This window comes from Felis catus, chromosome B2 (assembly GCF_018350175.1).
Source record: "Felis catus isolate Fca126 chromosome B2, F.catus_Fca126_mat1.0, whole genome shotgun sequence".
Classification (NCBI taxonomy): Eukaryota; Metazoa; Chordata; class Mammalia; order Carnivora; family Felidae; genus Felis; species Felis catus.
The window spans coordinates 30,834,233-30,851,728 of NC_058372.1; the positions used below are offsets into that span (position 1 = coordinate 30,834,233).

At 52.4% G+C, this 17,496-nt stretch overlaps 1 protein-coding gene across 13 annotated transcripts in view; it reads right to left on the reverse strand.

Moving 5' to 3' along the window:
• Positions 1 to 17,496, reverse strand: part of TNXB (tenascin XB) — a 57,535-nt gene that overhangs the window by 35,594 nt on the left and 4,445 nt on the right. For 12 of the 13 annotated variants that reach the window (XM_045057290.1, XM_045057293.1, XM_045057292.1 and 9 more), the window contains exons 2-8: positions 11,613 to 12,023; positions 9,411 to 11,249; positions 8,811 to 8,926; positions 4,136 to 4,292; positions 3,690 to 3,953; positions 2,096 to 2,845; positions 560 to 928 (exon numbers count right to left, since the gene is read on the reverse strand). In XM_045057290.1, coding sequence (XP_044913225.1) covers positions 560 to 928; positions 2,096 to 2,845; positions 3,690 to 3,953; positions 4,136 to 4,292; positions 8,811 to 8,926; positions 9,411 to 11,249; positions 11,613 to 12,012 — 3,895 coding nt within the window. In that variant the 5' untranslated portion in view covers positions 12,013 to 12,023. The remainder of the gene's footprint in view (positions 1 to 559; positions 929 to 2,095; positions 2,846 to 3,689; positions 3,954 to 4,135; positions 4,293 to 8,810; positions 8,927 to 9,410; positions 11,250 to 11,612; positions 12,024 to 17,496) is intronic. The other variant, XM_045057291.1, reaches the window with a different exon arrangement.

A 17,496-nucleotide genomic window follows, 5' to 3' on the forward strand; every position in this document is an offset into this window, starting at 1 on the left:
CCCCCACGCTAAAGAACTTCCATCCCCGGGAGAAACTGGCTGATGGGACCATGGAGCACTGTCCACTGCAGGCCAGGCTCCCAGGGTGGTGGGCTACCATCCCAGTGAAGGGATGGCGGGGGCTGTGGGGAAGAGAAGGGGAAGAGGGGACTAAGGGTCAGTATCCTCAGGGCTAGAGGCCTTCCCACACCTACCCACAGAGATCTAGGGGGTGGGAGGGACAGAGGGGTGACCAGGAATTGGGGAGGACACAGACAAAGAAAGCTGCAGGTGGAGAGCCAGAAGCCTACAGCCTCTCTCCTTGACTCCCTGTCGTACCCTCTGACCTTCCTCCCATCTGCTATTCCCCTTCCCTACCCACCTTGTCATTGTTCTAAGACCCCCTCCATTCCTCTTTCCTCTGAACCCTCAACTCCAACCTTTTCTCTTCTTGTTTGCTTTTACCACTCCAACCCAAACACCAGCGCTGCCCTTCAATCCTCTCCCACCTCAGAAGCCCTGATGGCCCAGCCCCTCCCCCGCCCTCAGGACACTAATCTGAACAGAGTTTAGGATATACCCATAATGCCTTGGTAGATAAGAGGGGCAGAGGACTCGCCCTCCGGGGGGACCCCACGAAGCGACAGCTCATAGGGGACGCCGGGAGGTGGTGAGGGCACCAGAGCCTGGCGGACGTCCCCTGGCAGTAGTTCCTCATGTGCCCCTGGCCCCTCGGGCACCCGGAGGCGCAGCTGGAAGTGGGCAAACGTGTCAGGCTGAGCAGTCCAAGCGACGCGGAGGTGCCCTGTCTTGTCTTTGCCCAGCACCCTCAACTCTCCTAGTTCCTGGGGGCGCTGCTGTAGTTCAGGGGCCCGGGCCCCTTGAGTGGTTGAAGGGCCTGAGGGAGGAGGCTCATCCGTGGCCGCCAAGAGGCCTGAGGGAGAGTACCCTGGGAAGGGGCAGGGAGAGAAAACAAGGGAGTCAAGAATGAGAGCAAGAAGGGAAATCCCAGCCCCCAGGTTCTGCCTTCTAGCCTCTCAGAGCCTATAGACCCTCCCTCTTCTGCTTCTGAGTCCACTCGCTGGACCACCTCATCCTTCCAAGGGTCTGCCCCATCCTCCCAACACCCCTGTCCTCCCCATTCTTAAACAGACAAACCTGCAGGCAATAAATAAAAGAACTAAATCTGGCCATCCCTCCCCTCACAAGGCTCCTATGACCCCCAGCCCCACAGATTTCCATGTCCTTCCCTAAGTACATCCCCTTCCCTACTGGGTGGTGGTCGTGGCTTCCATTAGTGCTGCAGTGAGAAGCCTGGAAGAAAGGAGGAGATGTGGTGTTAGGGAAGGCGGATGCAAGTAGAGAGTGGGTAGTGAGGAGAGAGGGAAAAGAGGGTGTGTATGGGGGGTACATCCAGCTCAGGTGGCATCTGGGCCCTAGGGGGGAAGAACAGGTCCACAACCCTCCCCAGGGCAGCCAGAGAGCACCCCTCCCCTGAGCCCGGCATCGTTCCTGTGGAAGAGACAAGCATGAAGTGAGCCAGGAGGTCTGGAAAGACAGCTCAAGAAGCAGTGGTTTCACCTCTCACAGACACAAGCTGCCTGATGGTTTCAAGGCCATCCCCACGCCGCAGCCCCATGTGTCCCTTTGAGGTCAAGGCCAAATTGTGGAAAATAGTAACCGCTGACCACAGCCTTCTGCCACCCTCACTACAGTGAGTCAGAGTTGGGGAGTGCTGGTTTCACTCCGGTGCCCACCCCAACTGCTCCAGTGAGTTTTTGCAGACCCTCCCATCCCCCTAAATGCCCCTTCCCTTGCCCAGGATGGCAATCCTGACAGTGTCTGGGGAACCTTAAAGACCAGGTCTCCCTGGCCCCCCGGTATGCCCGAGGGCCCTGGGGTGGAGATGGCTTCTAGGAACACAGAAGGGCATGCTTTGTTGTGGCGTCCCCTGGAGCCTGGACCGGGAAGGGCTTGAAGGCCGAGGAGTGTGGTGAGTGGGGGTGGGGTGGCAGTCTGAGCAGTGAGGCAGTGGGAGGAACTCTTGGATGCAGACTCCAAAGGCAGGTGAGGCTGGGCAGGGAATGGGTGGTCCCGCGGCCCCAGCCCATGCTACCTGTGGTGGTGATGAAGGCGTAGGACTTGGAGGTCTGCCCTGCCCGCACCCCGTGGACCTCCACGTGGTAGGTGGTGCCGGGCCTGAGGTCGGGTAGGCTGACGGTGCGCGTGGTGCCCGGCACGGTCAGCTCCCCGCCGGGGCCCTCTGCCGGCGGCTGGGGCCGCCAGCGCAGCACCACGCGCTCGAAGTGGCCGCGAAGCCCGTCAAGGGATACGAGTAGTGCGCCGTCCGCGGAACTGCCCAGGACCTCGGGCTTGGGGTGGCGGGGCGCAGCCACCCGATCGACGCCTTCGGGCGAGAGGCCGTAGATGCCCTGGTTGGAGTCCCGCTTCCAGGTGCCGGGGTCAGGGCTGGCGGTGGGGTGGGGGCGACGGGGCGGGGGGGCCGGGGAGCCGACGGGGGCGGCAGCCGCCCGACGCCGCTGCAAGTATTCGTGGATGTGGCGCGCCACCGACGCGTAGGTCTGGTTGGCCCGCAGTGGGTAGCCATGAGCCCGCAGGTGGCGCTCCAGGTCTTGCACGGTGCCGCGGAAGCGGCCCAGCTCGGCGGTCAGGTTGCCCCACGCCCGCCGGGGGGGCTGCGGCAGGTTAGGCCCAGGCCGAGGCTCCTCCTCCCCATCCTCCGCAGGCCGCGAGGGCCTAGCGGGACGTGAGGGCCGAGGGGGCCGCGGGGCCGGAGCAGGCCGGGGGCGGGGCTTGGGGGGCGGGGCTGGGGGGCGAACCTCCGGGTAACTGTAGTGGCCGGGTGCTGCCGGGGGCAAAAAAGGGGGAAGGGGAGAGCAGGTCAGTGGCAGCCCCCCTCCCCACCGCCCCTGCGCTCCTCCCCATGGCAGCCCCGCACTCCCCCTCCCCGCCCCGCCCCCAACCGGAGCCAGAGGCCTCTTGCTCGTGCCCCAGCCCCACCTGGAAAGAGAACCAGAGAAAGGAGTCAGTGTCCCAGGAGCCCCTCCCCGCTCGCCCTCCAAGCCCGCCATTGTTGCTGCCCTAGAAAGAAGAGAGAAGCCAGCAGGTGGGGCCCTGTGTCTGAAGGAGAGAAAGGGGAGTGGGAGGAGAGAATGTGAGCTACAGCGAGGTGGGCGTCCCTCTGTCACAGGAAAAGAAATTAAATATCCATCTGTTAAGAGACCTTGAGGATTAGTGGAAAATTACTGCTCTGAGACCAAATTCCCCCCAGCCCCAATCCTAAAGTCAACAGGAATGCGGATCTCTGATCTGCCCAATTCCAGTCCCTACAAGGTCTGACCACCGACTGTGAGCACAGGCCTGCGTCTAAATTTCAAGCAAAATCTACCCCATCTGCGTGAGTCAGACATCATCTTCTATTTACTGCTTCTCTCCATGGGGCAGGTTCCTCCCCCCTCCCCCCCCCCTTACTCCAACCTGCAGCCTTCCTACAACAGGCCTCCAAGCACCCTAGGGCTTTGTCTTCCCGTGCCCCAGTTACAGAGCAAGTCCCCAGCAGGTGATTTGTGACTACCCCTGCCCTGCCCAGGTGCATTCAGAGGAGCCTGTGAACCCTAGATATGGGCTCCCAAGGAAGGGGCTGCTCCACAAAGAAACTGGGTCCTTCCCTAACCCCTGGCCAGGCATACCTGTGTTGGCCCTGACAGAAGCCGGGTAGCTTACTGCCCGGCCCCGCTCTGCAGTGACAGTCACTACATATTCCACGCCTGGCATCAGGTCGGTCAGCAGTGTTCCATCTGCCTCAGGGGGTACCTCCAGCCGCACCCTCTGGTTGCCGGCACTGACATAGGACACCACGAATCGGTCCACCTCAGCCTGGGGTCGCAGCCAGCTGAGCTCCAGTGTGGTTGGTGTCACAGCCACCACTCGGAGGTCCTGGGGGCCGTCGATCACTAGCCAGGTTAGAGAGAAGAGGGATCAGGTGGGAGTCTAGTTCTTCAGTCACCAGCTTTCACTCTAAGAGCTCTGTCACCATCCAGTTCCTCCCTTCTGCTTTCCTGGGGGACAGATTCCCAGCCACCCCTCTCAAATCCAAATCTCCAACCAGGACCCTTCCCTCAGCCCCAGCTCTCACTGGTGGTGATGGTCTTGGAAGCAGGAGGGCCCCAGTTAGTCCCTCGAAGGGCACGGACAGTGACCTGGTACTCCTGGCCAGGAGCCAGTCCTCTCTGGTCATAGGCTGAGGCAGAGCTGGGTACTCGTGCTGTGAATGGGGGGCTCACCCCCTCTGTCTGCAAGAAAGAGAGCACCAGGTGGTTTAAGGCTGATAGTCTCACCCCTGCTGCCCAATCTTCCTTATCTCTTCTTTCTCCAAACTCCAGTTGCTGTCAACACGGAATTGTGTAGAACTTGGTCCTGTGCAGCTGGGGAGCGTGGTGGTAGCAGCAAACACATCTAAAATGCTTAGTCCCAGGGCACCTGGTGGCTCAGTCATTAAGTATCTGACTTCAGCTCAGGTCATGATCTCAGGTTCATGAGATGGGGCCCCACGTCGGGTGAGCTCAAGCCCTGCTTCTCTCTCTCTTTTTCTCTCTAATCTTCGCTCACTTGCACCCTTTCTCTCTTTCTCTCTCTCTCTCTCTCAAAAAATGAAATGAAATAAAATAAAATAAAATAAAATAATATATAAAATGCTTAGCCCGTACCAGGTGCTATTCAAGGCAACTTGCGTATATCAACTCACTTAATCCTCATAAGAACCGTATGAGGTAGATCATGTTATTCCCATTGGACAGATGAAGAAACCAAGGTACAAAAGGATTAAGTATCTTGCCCAACATTTGCCCCAACCTCAGCCTCCCCACAGACACCTGCCCCTGGCTGGGTAATGTGGGTGTGACCCTTGTCATGACGCATTAGGCAGTTCTCTGGTCTCCTGAGCAGGGTTGGAGGCCACTCAAAAACAAAGTCCACCTGCTCTAAATTCTTTACAAACATTTCCCAATTTTGTACCTGGCATTGTGCTGGGCATGATGAAAGACATGTCCCCTGTCCTCAGCTCATGTTAAAGCTGATTAGATCTCTACCCAAATCTCTGTGGCATACATGCCTGTGAGTGAACCACTGCTCCAAGTGCACACATAAGGTATTATGATTATCTGTGGTGACCCCACAGGAAATATACCAGCTCCAGAAGGGTCTCCTGGAGTGCCAGCCACTGGGGAAACAGGAGGAATGGACATCTGTGAGCAGTCTAACTGCCCCAAATTTCACTGGGCTGTCTAGCTAGGACAGCTAATAAGGACGCTCTGTTCTGTTTAGCTATGTTGGCCATGATGAGGACACCTCCATCCAGCCAAGTAGGATTGGAAATTTCAAAAGGTACTCTCCTAAACCAAGAAAATTGTGGGGAAACCAACACAGTAAATAGCAAAGTACAAAACCAGATGAGAGGCCACGTAGAGATTTCTGGGTTGAGGATGAAGGAAAGCTTTGTCAGAGTTTTGTTGGTTGAAAATTTTTCCGGGCACACAGGACCCCTGCTCCTCTCCTACTCACCCTGCCCTAGGATACCCCAGTCTAGGAGGCCTTTGGATGGGCTTCACCTGAAGACCCGTGAAGTCCTCATCCTTCCTAGAACTTTCTCTCTCTTTCTTTCTCTCCTTATTCCCCCAACCCAACAACAACAACAACAACAACACACACACACACACACACACACACACACACACACACAGCCCTTGGGTGCTCCCTGATGATGTCTGGTCCTTCCAGCAAGACAAGCCATCTTGTTCTTCAGACCACCTTCTCCCTTCAGACTGCCTACGTGAACCTTTTAGACACCTCTTAGTCCCTGCTAAGATCAATTTGGGAATCGTCCCCTGAAAGTTCCACTGTCAGTCTAATCGACCTCTCTCATTTGCCTGGTCTGAGACAGGCTCTACCAGATGCTGGCGTCCCTTGCTGCTTCACTGTCCTTGGCGAGTTTCTAACCTTATTTCTGATACCAACTTCATGGTTCCAGGTGGGGGTGCCACCCTGCTTGGGCGCTGGAGTTTCCCCCACCATCTTCCACCTTTCAGACCAGACCTCAAACACAAACTTTTCTAAGGCCATGAGGTCTTGTGTCCCAATGAAAGCGTGGCGTAGTCCAGTTTCTAGGCTGCAGAATACAGCCAAATCAAGAATGCTGGGCCCTCCTCTTCAAGGGCTCACCTTCCTGAGTTTCCTCATGCTTCCTCTCACATTCAGAGAGGAACCAGCCTTTTGCAAAATAGCAACATTCCTTGAGTTAGTGGTCCTCCCTCAGGCTTGGGGTGTATCAGAATCCCCCGGAGGGCTTGTTACAGTGCAGGTTACTGGGCTCCAGGCCCAGAGCTCCTAATTCAGTAGCTCTGGAGCTGGAGTCTGCCCGTTGGCATGTGTAACAAGCTCCCTCCTGGGTGATGCTAATGCTTCAGGTCCCGGGAATATGCCTTGAGAACCACTGAGTCAGAGTAGCAATGCCACGTATGCATGGAGAAGGAGAAATGTTTCTTCTTCCACGTTCTGAAAACCATTCCAGGGACTAGGTGTGTCCCTTTGCCAGCAACAGCAGAGGCTGGGCTTTGCGATGGAGTGCTTCTGGAAAAGGGAGTGGATAAGGTAGAGATAGGCTTCTAAGAAGATAGCAGTGCCCGAGGACAGCCAGCTACCAATACTCTGTGCCAACAGAAATGGGCAGAGAGCGCTGGCCAAGGCAAGAGGCAGGATTCCAGAGGCCAGCCACAGAAAGCTTAGAAAGCAGTCTGAAGGCCAGTAGCACAGGCTAACGTGGAGTCCAAGAGAGGTGTCGGGGACCAACTTTACAGGAGCATTTTCCACACCCGGGCTCAAAGGGAACCCAGAATGTGACAGAGGTTCATACCCAGAGATGAGTTGAGCTGGACCCAGGCCAGCTTGACCTCACCTGGCCCCATGGTGAGGGAGGAAGGCTAGAGCTTTGGCTGGGAAACTTCTTGGAAACACTTCTTGAAAACACCCGAGGATGGGTTTGTATTTACTAAGAGCAGAGGATAAAGCTTTCCTGCAAGTCCCTTCTATCTCAAGTGTTTAATTCTTCTTTCCCTGCAGTTGCTCAAGAAAGTTGTTCCTTTTAAAAGTCCTATCCTCTCAAGATCAGAGCTATGTAAATAATATGCACACAGAAGAGAGTGGGAGCAACACTTAAAAATGTTAACAGTGCTTGTTTTAGTGTGAAGCAGCCAAGAATTATTTACTTTTTCCTCTAGTTGCCAAATTCTTGTCTTGTGATTATATTCTTTTTATAACAAAAAACAACAACAAAAACACTTCACAGAAGAAAAAATCTAAGCTGTACTGGTTGCACTGCAAAGCTGGGATTTCTGCCTCTGTTTCTACCAGACAGTAAGGAGAGACAGAGCATGGCAGGGGTCTGGTCTTGCGGCTATAACAAAAGGACTTAGAATGAACAGCCTCTCCCCCTCCCTTGCCAAAAAAAAAAAAAAAAAAAAAAAAAAAAAAAAGAATGATCAGGTCAATTAGGGTGGGGTTGACAGCCAGCACCTCTGAACTGTCCCTTCTGTCCTTGACCCTTCCTAGGGTTTAGGCCCTGGGAGTTTTTCATTCTTCCAGAGTTCTGGCCAGGCAGAGATTAGGATAAATGGCCTACTCACCCATGGCATTTGTGGGAAGATGCAGGAAAACATGGGCTAGACAGTAGAGATGTCAAATGATTTGGAGCTAGGAGGCCAAACATATCATAAAAGCCCAATCTGCATAAAAGGAGGTCTCTAATGAGAGGCCATGAGGCTTGGACCTTAGGGTGCCCCCAAATATTTTAAGAGCAAGTTGGAAGGAGACAGAGAAAGAATGCTTTGCAGTGCACTGATGACACGGAGGCGGGAGAAGCAGTTCACAGACTCAAATTATTGCAACAGCCTAGACAGCTTGGCCCAAACCAGAAAAGATAACACTGAACAGAGCCACATGCAGAGGCCTATATTTAGGCTGAGAAAGTGTATATAGTTGAATGTCATCTTTTTATCCTTTTTTTTCTTTTCTTCTTTCCTTTTTTCCATGTTTATCTACATTTTCTAAAGTTTCTACACTGAGCCTACATGACCTTTATAATAAAAGTTACTTAAAAACAGTTTTGATTGAAAACAGCTGACAGTTTTTGTGACCACAAGTTAATACACACCGACTCTGAAAAAAAGTGCCCGTGTCTCCAGAGTTAGCCAGGAGAACTACTGGACTCCTCCTTGCCCCCACATTTTGGGGGCAAATGCAAAAAGTACGAGGCACTAGAGGAAGGAACCCAGGAATTGTGGGATTTGGGAAACAAAGCCTTAGGGAAAAGGGGTGAAGAGACCAGTGGGTCTGGCCTGGAGAGAATGAAGAGTGTGGTGATCACTGATGTTTCCAAATACCTGAAAGCCTGTGGTAGAGGACGTGGGGAAAGCAATGGCAACATTCTGATGCTGGTGGAGGCCCAACTAGGGCCAATGGATGGATGTCAGAATGGGGCAGATTTAGATTCAGCAACAACAGAAAGAACTACCAGTGATGACCAACAATGGACTGGACAGCCTCTGGAAGTAGTGAGCTCACTGTCACCAGAGGTATTCCAGCAGCAGTGAACTGATGCTGCAGAGGCCTTCTGGACCCAGTGTGGGGTAGGACAAGAAGGCCTTCCATAGGAGCTTCAGGAACCTAGCCACCTGACTACCTAGAACTTCCTGCTTGAGGTGAGAACTCCCTCCCCCGAGGCCTGCCCACTCAACCTCCTCCTGCAGCTGGGCTCTCACCGTGGGAATGAACTGAATTTCATAGGCATCCACAGTGCCAGGAGCCCGGGTCCACTCTGTCCGAACCGTCGTCTCCTCCAAGAGGTGCATCCTCATGCCCTCGATGGCTGGCACCTCTGCCCAGGAGAATGAGATACGGGAAGGTGGTTAGCCTAAGGCAGCCCCTCACCCCCTACCCCCATCACACCCCCCCCTACTCAGGGTCACACCAAAAGATGGATCCCAGTTCCTGCTCCTCTCTGGAGGTGGGGCAAAGCTGGCAGAGGCCTCAACAGGCCCTGGGGTCTCCTTCACCTCCCCCCCCCCCAAATCTCCGGGAACACAGAATCTCTCTAAAAGCAACTAAAGGAGCTCCAGCCTGCCCATTAGAGATTTGAAAGCAGGTCCTGCCTGCAGGACCCCCCTGCCCCCATGGTTCTGCTGCTCCTGGTGGACACTGGCTCTCTGTCTTCTATGACTGCCCCCCATCCCAAACCCCAATAACTGACTTCCTTCACACTTTCTCCAGTCCCTGGGTTCCTAGGCCTCAGGCTCAGGTCTTCCCACCGGCTCTGGATCCCAGTTCCTGACCCATCCTATTGGGGAAGGCTGCCTGCTCACCTTCCCCGCAGTCCTCCCCTGCATAGCCATCTTGACAGACGCAGCTGCCCTCACGACACTCTCCCCTGCCGCGGCAGTCCCCGGGGCACGTCTGAATGGCGCAGTCCGGTCCTCGGAAGCCCTCGACGCATACACACTGGCCCGCACGGCACAGTTCCCGGGGCCCACAGCCCCCAGGGCAGGCGCTGGCGGGAGGCTCCTCCTGCCCACAGTCCTCGCCGCTGTAGCCCACGTGGCACACGCACGCTCCCTGCACACAGCGCCCACGGCCCCGGCAGTCTGCGGGGCAGGTGCGGGTGGCACAGGAGGGCCCAGTGTAGCCCGAGTCGCACACGCAGCGCCCGTCCTCACAGCGGCCGCGCTGGTGGCAGTTGGAGGGGCAGGTACGAAGGCCACAGTCCTCGCCTGCGTAGCCCTCCCAACAGGTGCACACACCGTCCTGGCACAGGCCGTGCTGGCTGCAGTCGCGCGGGCACCGCCTTACGCTGCAGTCCTCGCCTGAGTAGCCATCGTCGCACACGCAGCGCCCGTCCAGGCACTGGCCGCGACCGTGGCAACCTCCTGGGCAGCTGCGCACGCCACAGTCCTCGCCCTCGTAGCCCGCGTTGCACACACACACGCCGTCCTCACAGCGGCCGCGACCGCGGCAGTCCCCGGGGCACCGACGGCTCCCGCAGTCCTCGCCCGCGAAGCCCGGGTTGCACACGCAGCGGCCGTCCACGCAGCGGCCGCGCCCACGACAGTCGCCGGGGCAGGCGCGCGTGCCGCAGTCTCGACCTGTATACCCGGGCCAACACACGCAGCGGCCACTCTCGCAACGGCCGCGGCCGCGACAGTCCCCGGGACAGCTGCGCACCCCGCAGTCCTCGCCGCTGTAGCCCGCGTTGCACACGCACACGCCGTTCTCGCAGCGCCCGCGGCCCCGACAGTCGCGGGGGCAGGCGCGTGAGCCACAGTCAGGCCCCGTGTACCCCGGCCAGCACACGCAGCGGCCGTCCTCGCAGCGGCCCCTTTGGTTGCAGTCGCCCGGGCAGCTGCGCACTCCGCAATCGTCCCCGCTGTAGCCTACGTCGCAGATGCATTCGCCGTCCTCGCAGCGCCCGCGGCCCCGGCAGTCTCGCGGGCACGTCCGGGTGCCGCAGTCCTCGCCCGCGTACCCAGGCCAGCACACACAGCGGCCGTCCACGCAGCGCCCGCCCTCGCCACAGTCCCACGGGCAGCTCCGCGAGCCGCAGTCGTCGCCGGTGTAGCCGGGGTCGCACACGCAGCGCCCGTCCTCGCAGCGGCCCCTCTGGCTGCAGCCCCGGGGGCAGCTCCTCACCGCACAGTCCTCGCCGGTGTAGCCGTGGTCGCACACGCAGCGTCCGTTCTCGCAGCGCCCCCTCTGGCTGCAACCTCTAGGGCAGCTCCTCTTCCCACAGTCGTCGCCAGTGTAGCCGGGGTCGCACACGCAGCGCCCGTCCTCGCAGCGCCCCCTCTGGCTGCAGCCCCGGGGGCACGAGCGCAGGCTGCAGTCGTCGCCAGAGAAGCCAGCCCGGCACACGCACACGCCCTGCACGCAGCGCCCGCGGCCGTTGCAGTCCCCGGGACAGGAGGGCCAGCCGCAGCTGGGGCCGCTGTAGCCAGGGAAGCACACGCAGCGCCCGCGGACACAGCGACCCTGATCGTTGCAGTCATCTGGGCAGGACCCGGAGCCTGAGGGTGGGGAGGATGGGGGCACCCCAGCGCCTGTAGGGTCTGAGCAGGTAGGCCCACCCCAGCCTGGTTCACAGGAGCAGGCACAGCGGCTAAGGTCAAACACGCCATGGAGACTGCAGAGGCTACGAACGTCTGTCTGGCCTGGAGGAAGAGGGAGAGGCAGGCCTCAGTCTCTCTGGGGAGAGAGATGGAGCCCATGCAGTGCTCCCCTGGCCAGGAGGGCCAGGCTCGTTTCATAAGGTCATCTTTGTGTCCAGGTACTCCTAGTCAATATATGTGGCTTCTGGAGGCCCCAGCATATGCTTGGGGACAGGAGAGGGAGGTGCTGACATCAAGCCTGGTCGCTGCTCTCTCCGACTTGTGCCCCGAGCTGCACTCATCACCCCCAAGGGGGAAGATGGGATGCCTTTTTCTAATTCATACCAAGGTCCTTTAGGGACTAGTGATGCCCCACTTGCCCACCTTCCTCTTTTTTTGTGCCCCCTCGCATGATCATCTGCTCACCTGTGCCAGCCTGGGCAGCGGCAGGACAACATGTCCCAGTGCACTGTTCCTTGAGGCCTTTCACCAGCTCCTCCAGGATCTCTAACCGGACCTTCAGGGCCTGCACCTCTGAAGCAGGGACTGGGGGCTCCGTGCCCGGGGGACAACCACAGCCAGATGAAGGGGGCAGGTTGATGCGGTGGGTAAACACCACCTGCTTCTCCCCTCCTTCCACATTGTGCTCATAAAGCCGAGAAGAGGGGCTTCCCCCTATTGGCTCCACTGTGTGGCCTCCTGGCTGGGGAGGGGGGCGTGGGGCTGGGAGTGTCACATTGGACCGTGGAGAGAAAGGGCCTGCTCTGACTGTGCCCAGCAGTACCAGGAAGGCCAGTCTGGAGATTAGGAACCATTGGGCTGGCATCACTCAGGAGGCTGTGAGGAGAGAGGACACATGTGAGCAGTTCTCAGAGAAGGAGACAAGATGGCTCCCCACCTCCCTCAATATACACATCCACAGTCCCACCACCCACAACCAATCTACCCAACTCACATGCATGTAAAACTCCACATTCAACCCAACCTAAGGGATACCCTCCTTGGGCAGAGGGCATCCTTTTTTTTTTTTTTTTTTTTTTTACCGTTCCATCCACACTGGTCTTTTGTTTGTGCCACAGATACTACAAGCTTACATTAGCCCAAGGACCTTTTAGCTGTACGTTCTCTGCGTCTGGGATGCTCTTCAAGACTGGCTCCTTCTTGCTCAAATCTTAACTCACATGTCTTTGACCCCAGAGACCTTCCCTGCAGCCCAGTAGGAATGTTTTCCATTACTCTCTATCACAGTATCCTGCCTATGTTCTTCATGGCATTTACTGCTGCCTGAATCACCCGTTCGTTTAGGTACTTGCCTGTTATCTTTCTCCCACCACTGAAGTGGGAACTCCATCAGAACAGGGACCTTGTCTGTCCTGGCACTGCTGTATACCTGTGCCTGACACCCAGGGGCTAGCCAACACATTTATGTCGAACAGATCAGCAGATAAGTGTGTGAGGCCAATCCTTCCACAAGCATCTGGCTCTCAGCGTCCACTGTCTTCTTAGGTGAAGATTACCCTCTCTCTCCCTTTTATTCAATCCCTCACTCTCCACTAAATCCTTCCCATCAATTTTCATAGGAGCTTGGGGCGCCTGGGTGGCTTAGTTGGTTGGGTGACTTCAGATCGGGTCATGATCTCACGGTTTGTGGGTTCAAGCCCTGCATCGGCCTTTGTTCTGACAGCTCGGAGTCTGGAGCCTGCTTCGGATTCTGTGTCTCCCTCTCTCTCCCTCCACCCCCCCTCATGCTCAGTCTCTCTCTTTCCCTCTCTCTCTGTCTCAAAAACAAATGAATATTAAAAAAATATTTAACTTTCACAGGAGCTCAAATATCTCCCATTGTTTAAAAGAATCCTTCTACCTGAATGTGAGGAAACCATCAAAATCCTAGTGGAGAAAGCAGGAAAAACCTCTCTGACCTCAGCCGCAGCAATTTCTTACTTGACACATCTCCAAAGGCAAGGGAATTAACAGCAAAAATGAACGATTGGGACCTCATGAAGATAAAAAGTTTCTGCACTGCAAAGGAAACAATCAACAAAACTAAAAGGCAACCGACAGAATGGGAAAAGATATTTGCAAATGACATATCGAACAAAGGGCTAGTATCCAAAATCTATAAAGAACTCACCAAACTCCACACCCGAAAAACAAATAATCCAGTGAAGAAATGGGCAGAAAACATTAGCAGACACTTCTCTAAAGAAGACATCCAGATGGCCAACAGGCACATGAAAAGATGCTCAACGTCGCTCCTCATCAGGGAAATACAAATCAAAACCACACTCAGATACCACCTCACACCAGTCAGAGTGGCTAAAATGAACAAATCAGGAGATGCTGGCGAGGATGTGGAGAAACGGGAACCCTCTTGCACTGTTGGTGGGAATGCAAACGGGTGCAGCCACTCTGGAAAACAGTGTGGAGGTTCCTCAAAAAATTAAAAATAGAACTACCCTATGACCCAGGAATAGCACTGCTAGGAATTTACCCAAGGTATACAGGAGTGCTGATGCATAGGGGCACTTGTACCCCAATGTTTATAGCAGCACTTTCAACAATAGCCAAATTATGGAAAGAGCCTAAATGTCCATCAACTGATGAATGGATAAATAAGTTGTGGTTTATATACACAATAGAATACTACTTGGCAATGAGAAAGAATGAAATATGGCCTTTTGTAGCAACATGGATGGAACTGGAGAGTGTTATGCTAAGTGAAATAAGTCATACAGAGAAAGACAGATACCATATGTTTTTCACTCTTCTGTGGATCCTGAGAAACTTAACAGAAGACCATGGGGGAGGGGAAGAAAAAAAAAGTTAGGGAGGGAGGCAAACCATAAGAGACTCTTAAAAACTGAGAATAAACTGAGGGTTGATGGGGGGTGGGAGGGAGGGGAAAGTGGGTGATGGGCATTGAGGAGGGCACCTGTTGGGATGAGCACCGGGTGTTGTATGGAAACCAATCTGACAATAAATTTCATGTAAAAAAATAAAAATAAAAGAATCCTTCTTCCTCAGTTCATACATTACCAAAAACCTTGCAATTAGAAATGTGCAAGGAAGGATAGAACAGAATAGTGTCCAGATACAGACCCACATGCATGTGGTCGGTCACCTGACAAAGGTGACACTGTGATTAAAAACAGATGCTCTTTCTGATAAATGAGAAAAGATCCAACTGGAAAAAAATCTGTCTCTGCCTTATGTCCACCAACAGAAATTAATTTGAAGTGAATCTCAGGGACCTAATTATGCAAGGTAAAGCAATACCTTTCAGAACAGTATCATATAGAAGAAAAATAGGAGAAAATTTTTGACAAGCTTAGAGTAAGCAAAGATTTTTTAAAACCTGACCACACAAGATATAACCATAAAAGATTTCACACAAAACCTAACCATAAAAAAGAGACAGATACATTAGGACTCATGAAGTTGATCACTTCTGGCCATCCAGGGACACCATTTAGAGAATAAGAACACAAGCCATAGACTGAAATAAAATACATGAGAAATGCGGAGAGGTAGCGAGGGAGGGAGAGAGGTAGAGATGGATATTGATCGAGAGTGAGAGAGATGATTAAAATCTGAGATACAAAAAAAATCTGCAAAACAAAAAATAACAAACAAAAAGACAGGCAACCCAGTGTTTCAAATTGACAAAAGCCTTAAATAGATACTCTAGAAAGGAATATATCCAAAGGGCCAATAAACATATGGAAAATAAACATATATATGTACATAACAAAACTAGAAAACAGGGAAATGCAAATTAAAACCACAATGAGCTGCCATTATTTTGCCGTCAGAATGGCTAAATTAAAGGGCTTGTTGTTGCTTGATATTGGCAAGAATGTAAAGCAAATGGAACTCTCATCTATTGCCAGCAGGAGCAAAAATTAGTGCAACCACTTTGGAAAACTGTTAGGCAATATTTGCTAAGACATATAGCCTATAACCCAACAATTCCACTTCGGTAAATATCCAACAGAAATGACTGCATGTATCCTCCAAAAGACATGTACAAGAATGTTCATGAAGTTTTTTCATATTAGCCAAGTGAAACAACTTAAGTGTCCATTAATAGTACAATGGATAAACAAATTGTGGCACAATCATACAATGGACTATTATACAGTGATGAAAACACCCTCCTGCTACATGTAACAACATAAACAATTTCACACACATAATGCTAGCAGAGGAAACCAGACATAAAAAGAGAACATTGTAAATGATGTTGTTTACATGAGGTTCCAAAACAGACAGAGTTAATCTTTACTAGAAGACAGGATAGGATTACTGAAAATATTTTGTACTTTGATCTGGGTGGTGGTTAAACGGATGTATACATATTCAAAGACTAATTGAGCTATACTCTTTAGATTTGTGCATTTCACAATATGAAAGGTACATCTTTTTTTTTTTTTTTTTTTTTTTTTTTTTTTTTTTTTTTGAGAGACAGAGAGAGAGAGAAAGAGAATGAGTGGGAGAAGGGCAGAGGGAGAGAGAATCCTAAACTGGCTCCACACCCAGAGTGGAACTGACATGGGGCTTGAACTTATGGCCATGAGATAATGACATGAGCAGAAATTAAGAGTCAGACATTCAACTGACTGAGCCACCCAAGAGACCCTGAAAGTTATGTCTTAAAGCAACAACAACAACAACAACAACAACAATCTCATCTCCCTCAATCTCATACTTCTTCCAGGCAGCACATATTTCGCTCCTCAACTTCATGGGCTCAGTTGTCAAAAGATTTATCTGTACTGGAAATGCAAGCTGGTGCAGCCACTCTGGAAAACAGTTTGGAGGTTCCTCAAAAAGCAAAAAATAGAACTACCCTACGGCCCAGCAATTGCACTACTAGGCATTTATCCAAGGGATACAGGTGTGCTGTTTCAAAGGGACACATGCACCCCCATGTTTATAGCAGCACTATCAACAGTAGCCAAAGTATGGAAAGAGCCCAAATGTCCATCGATGGATGAATGGATAAAGAAGATGTGGTATATATATATATACAATGGAGTATTACTCAGCAATCAAAAAGAATGAAATCTTGCCATTTGCAACTATGTGGATGGAACTGAAAGGTATTATGCTAAGTGAAATTAGTCAGAGAAAGACAAAAATCATATGACTTCACTCATATGAGGACTTTAAGAGACAAAACAGATGAATGGAAGGGAAGGGAAACAAAAATAATATAAAAACAGGGAGGGGGACAAAATAGAAGAGACTCATAAATATGGAGAACAAACTGAGGGTTACTGGAGGGGTTGTGGGAAGGGGGATGGGCTAAATGGGTAAGGGGCACTAAGGAATCTACTCCTGAAATCATTGTTGCACTATATGCTAACTAATCTGGATGTAGATTTTAAAAAAATAAAAAATTAAATTAAAATTAAAGAAAAAAGATTTACCTGTACTTGCTGTTTCCATTTCTCCAAATCCCATGAATTTGCACTCCCCTCTGCACTCCCCTCTGGCTTCCCCACCTCCTTTTAACCTATCAAACAGCCCTCCCTAAGATCTCCCAAAGATCTCAATGTCACAGAATCTAAGAAACATTTGTCTTCATCTTACTTGACCTGTCTTAAAAATCACTGGACATAGTTCACCACATCTTCCATTTTAAAACATTCTGTTTCTGTGCTGTTAATATGGTAGCCAGGAGAGCTATATGGCTCTTGAATACTTGAAATGTGCCTAGAGTAACTGAAACACTGATTTTACTCAGTATTTAAAATTTTTTTAAATGTTTAGTTTTGAAAAAGAGAGACATAGTGCAAACAGGGGATGGGGCAGAGAGAGAGAGAGAGAGAGAGAGAGAGAGAGAGAGAGAGAGAGAACCTAAAGTAGAGTCCAGTCTACGAGCTGTCAGCACAGAGCCCCATGCGGGACTCAAACCCACAAACCACGGGATCATGACCTGAGCCGAAGTCAGACACTCAACCGACTGAGCCACCCAGGTGCCCCTATTCAGTATTTTTTAAAAGCTCCCCAGATGATTGTAATGTGCAACCAGAGTGGAGATCTACTTCTCTAGTCACTCACCCAGTACTTTCACCCAGACCCATGATTTTAATTTCCAAATTATACCCCAATTTATAAATTAGCCCAGTCCTCTCCTCTTAACTCCAAGTAATATATCTAATTGCCTACTTGCCTGGCATCGCTTCTTGAGCACCTCATATTCAACATGTCCAAAACTGAACTATGGTCACCCTTCCTGTGCCCCATCCCTTCTCCACTGTGTTCTCCACCACAGCTCACGGTGCCACCTTCCATCCAGCTTTAC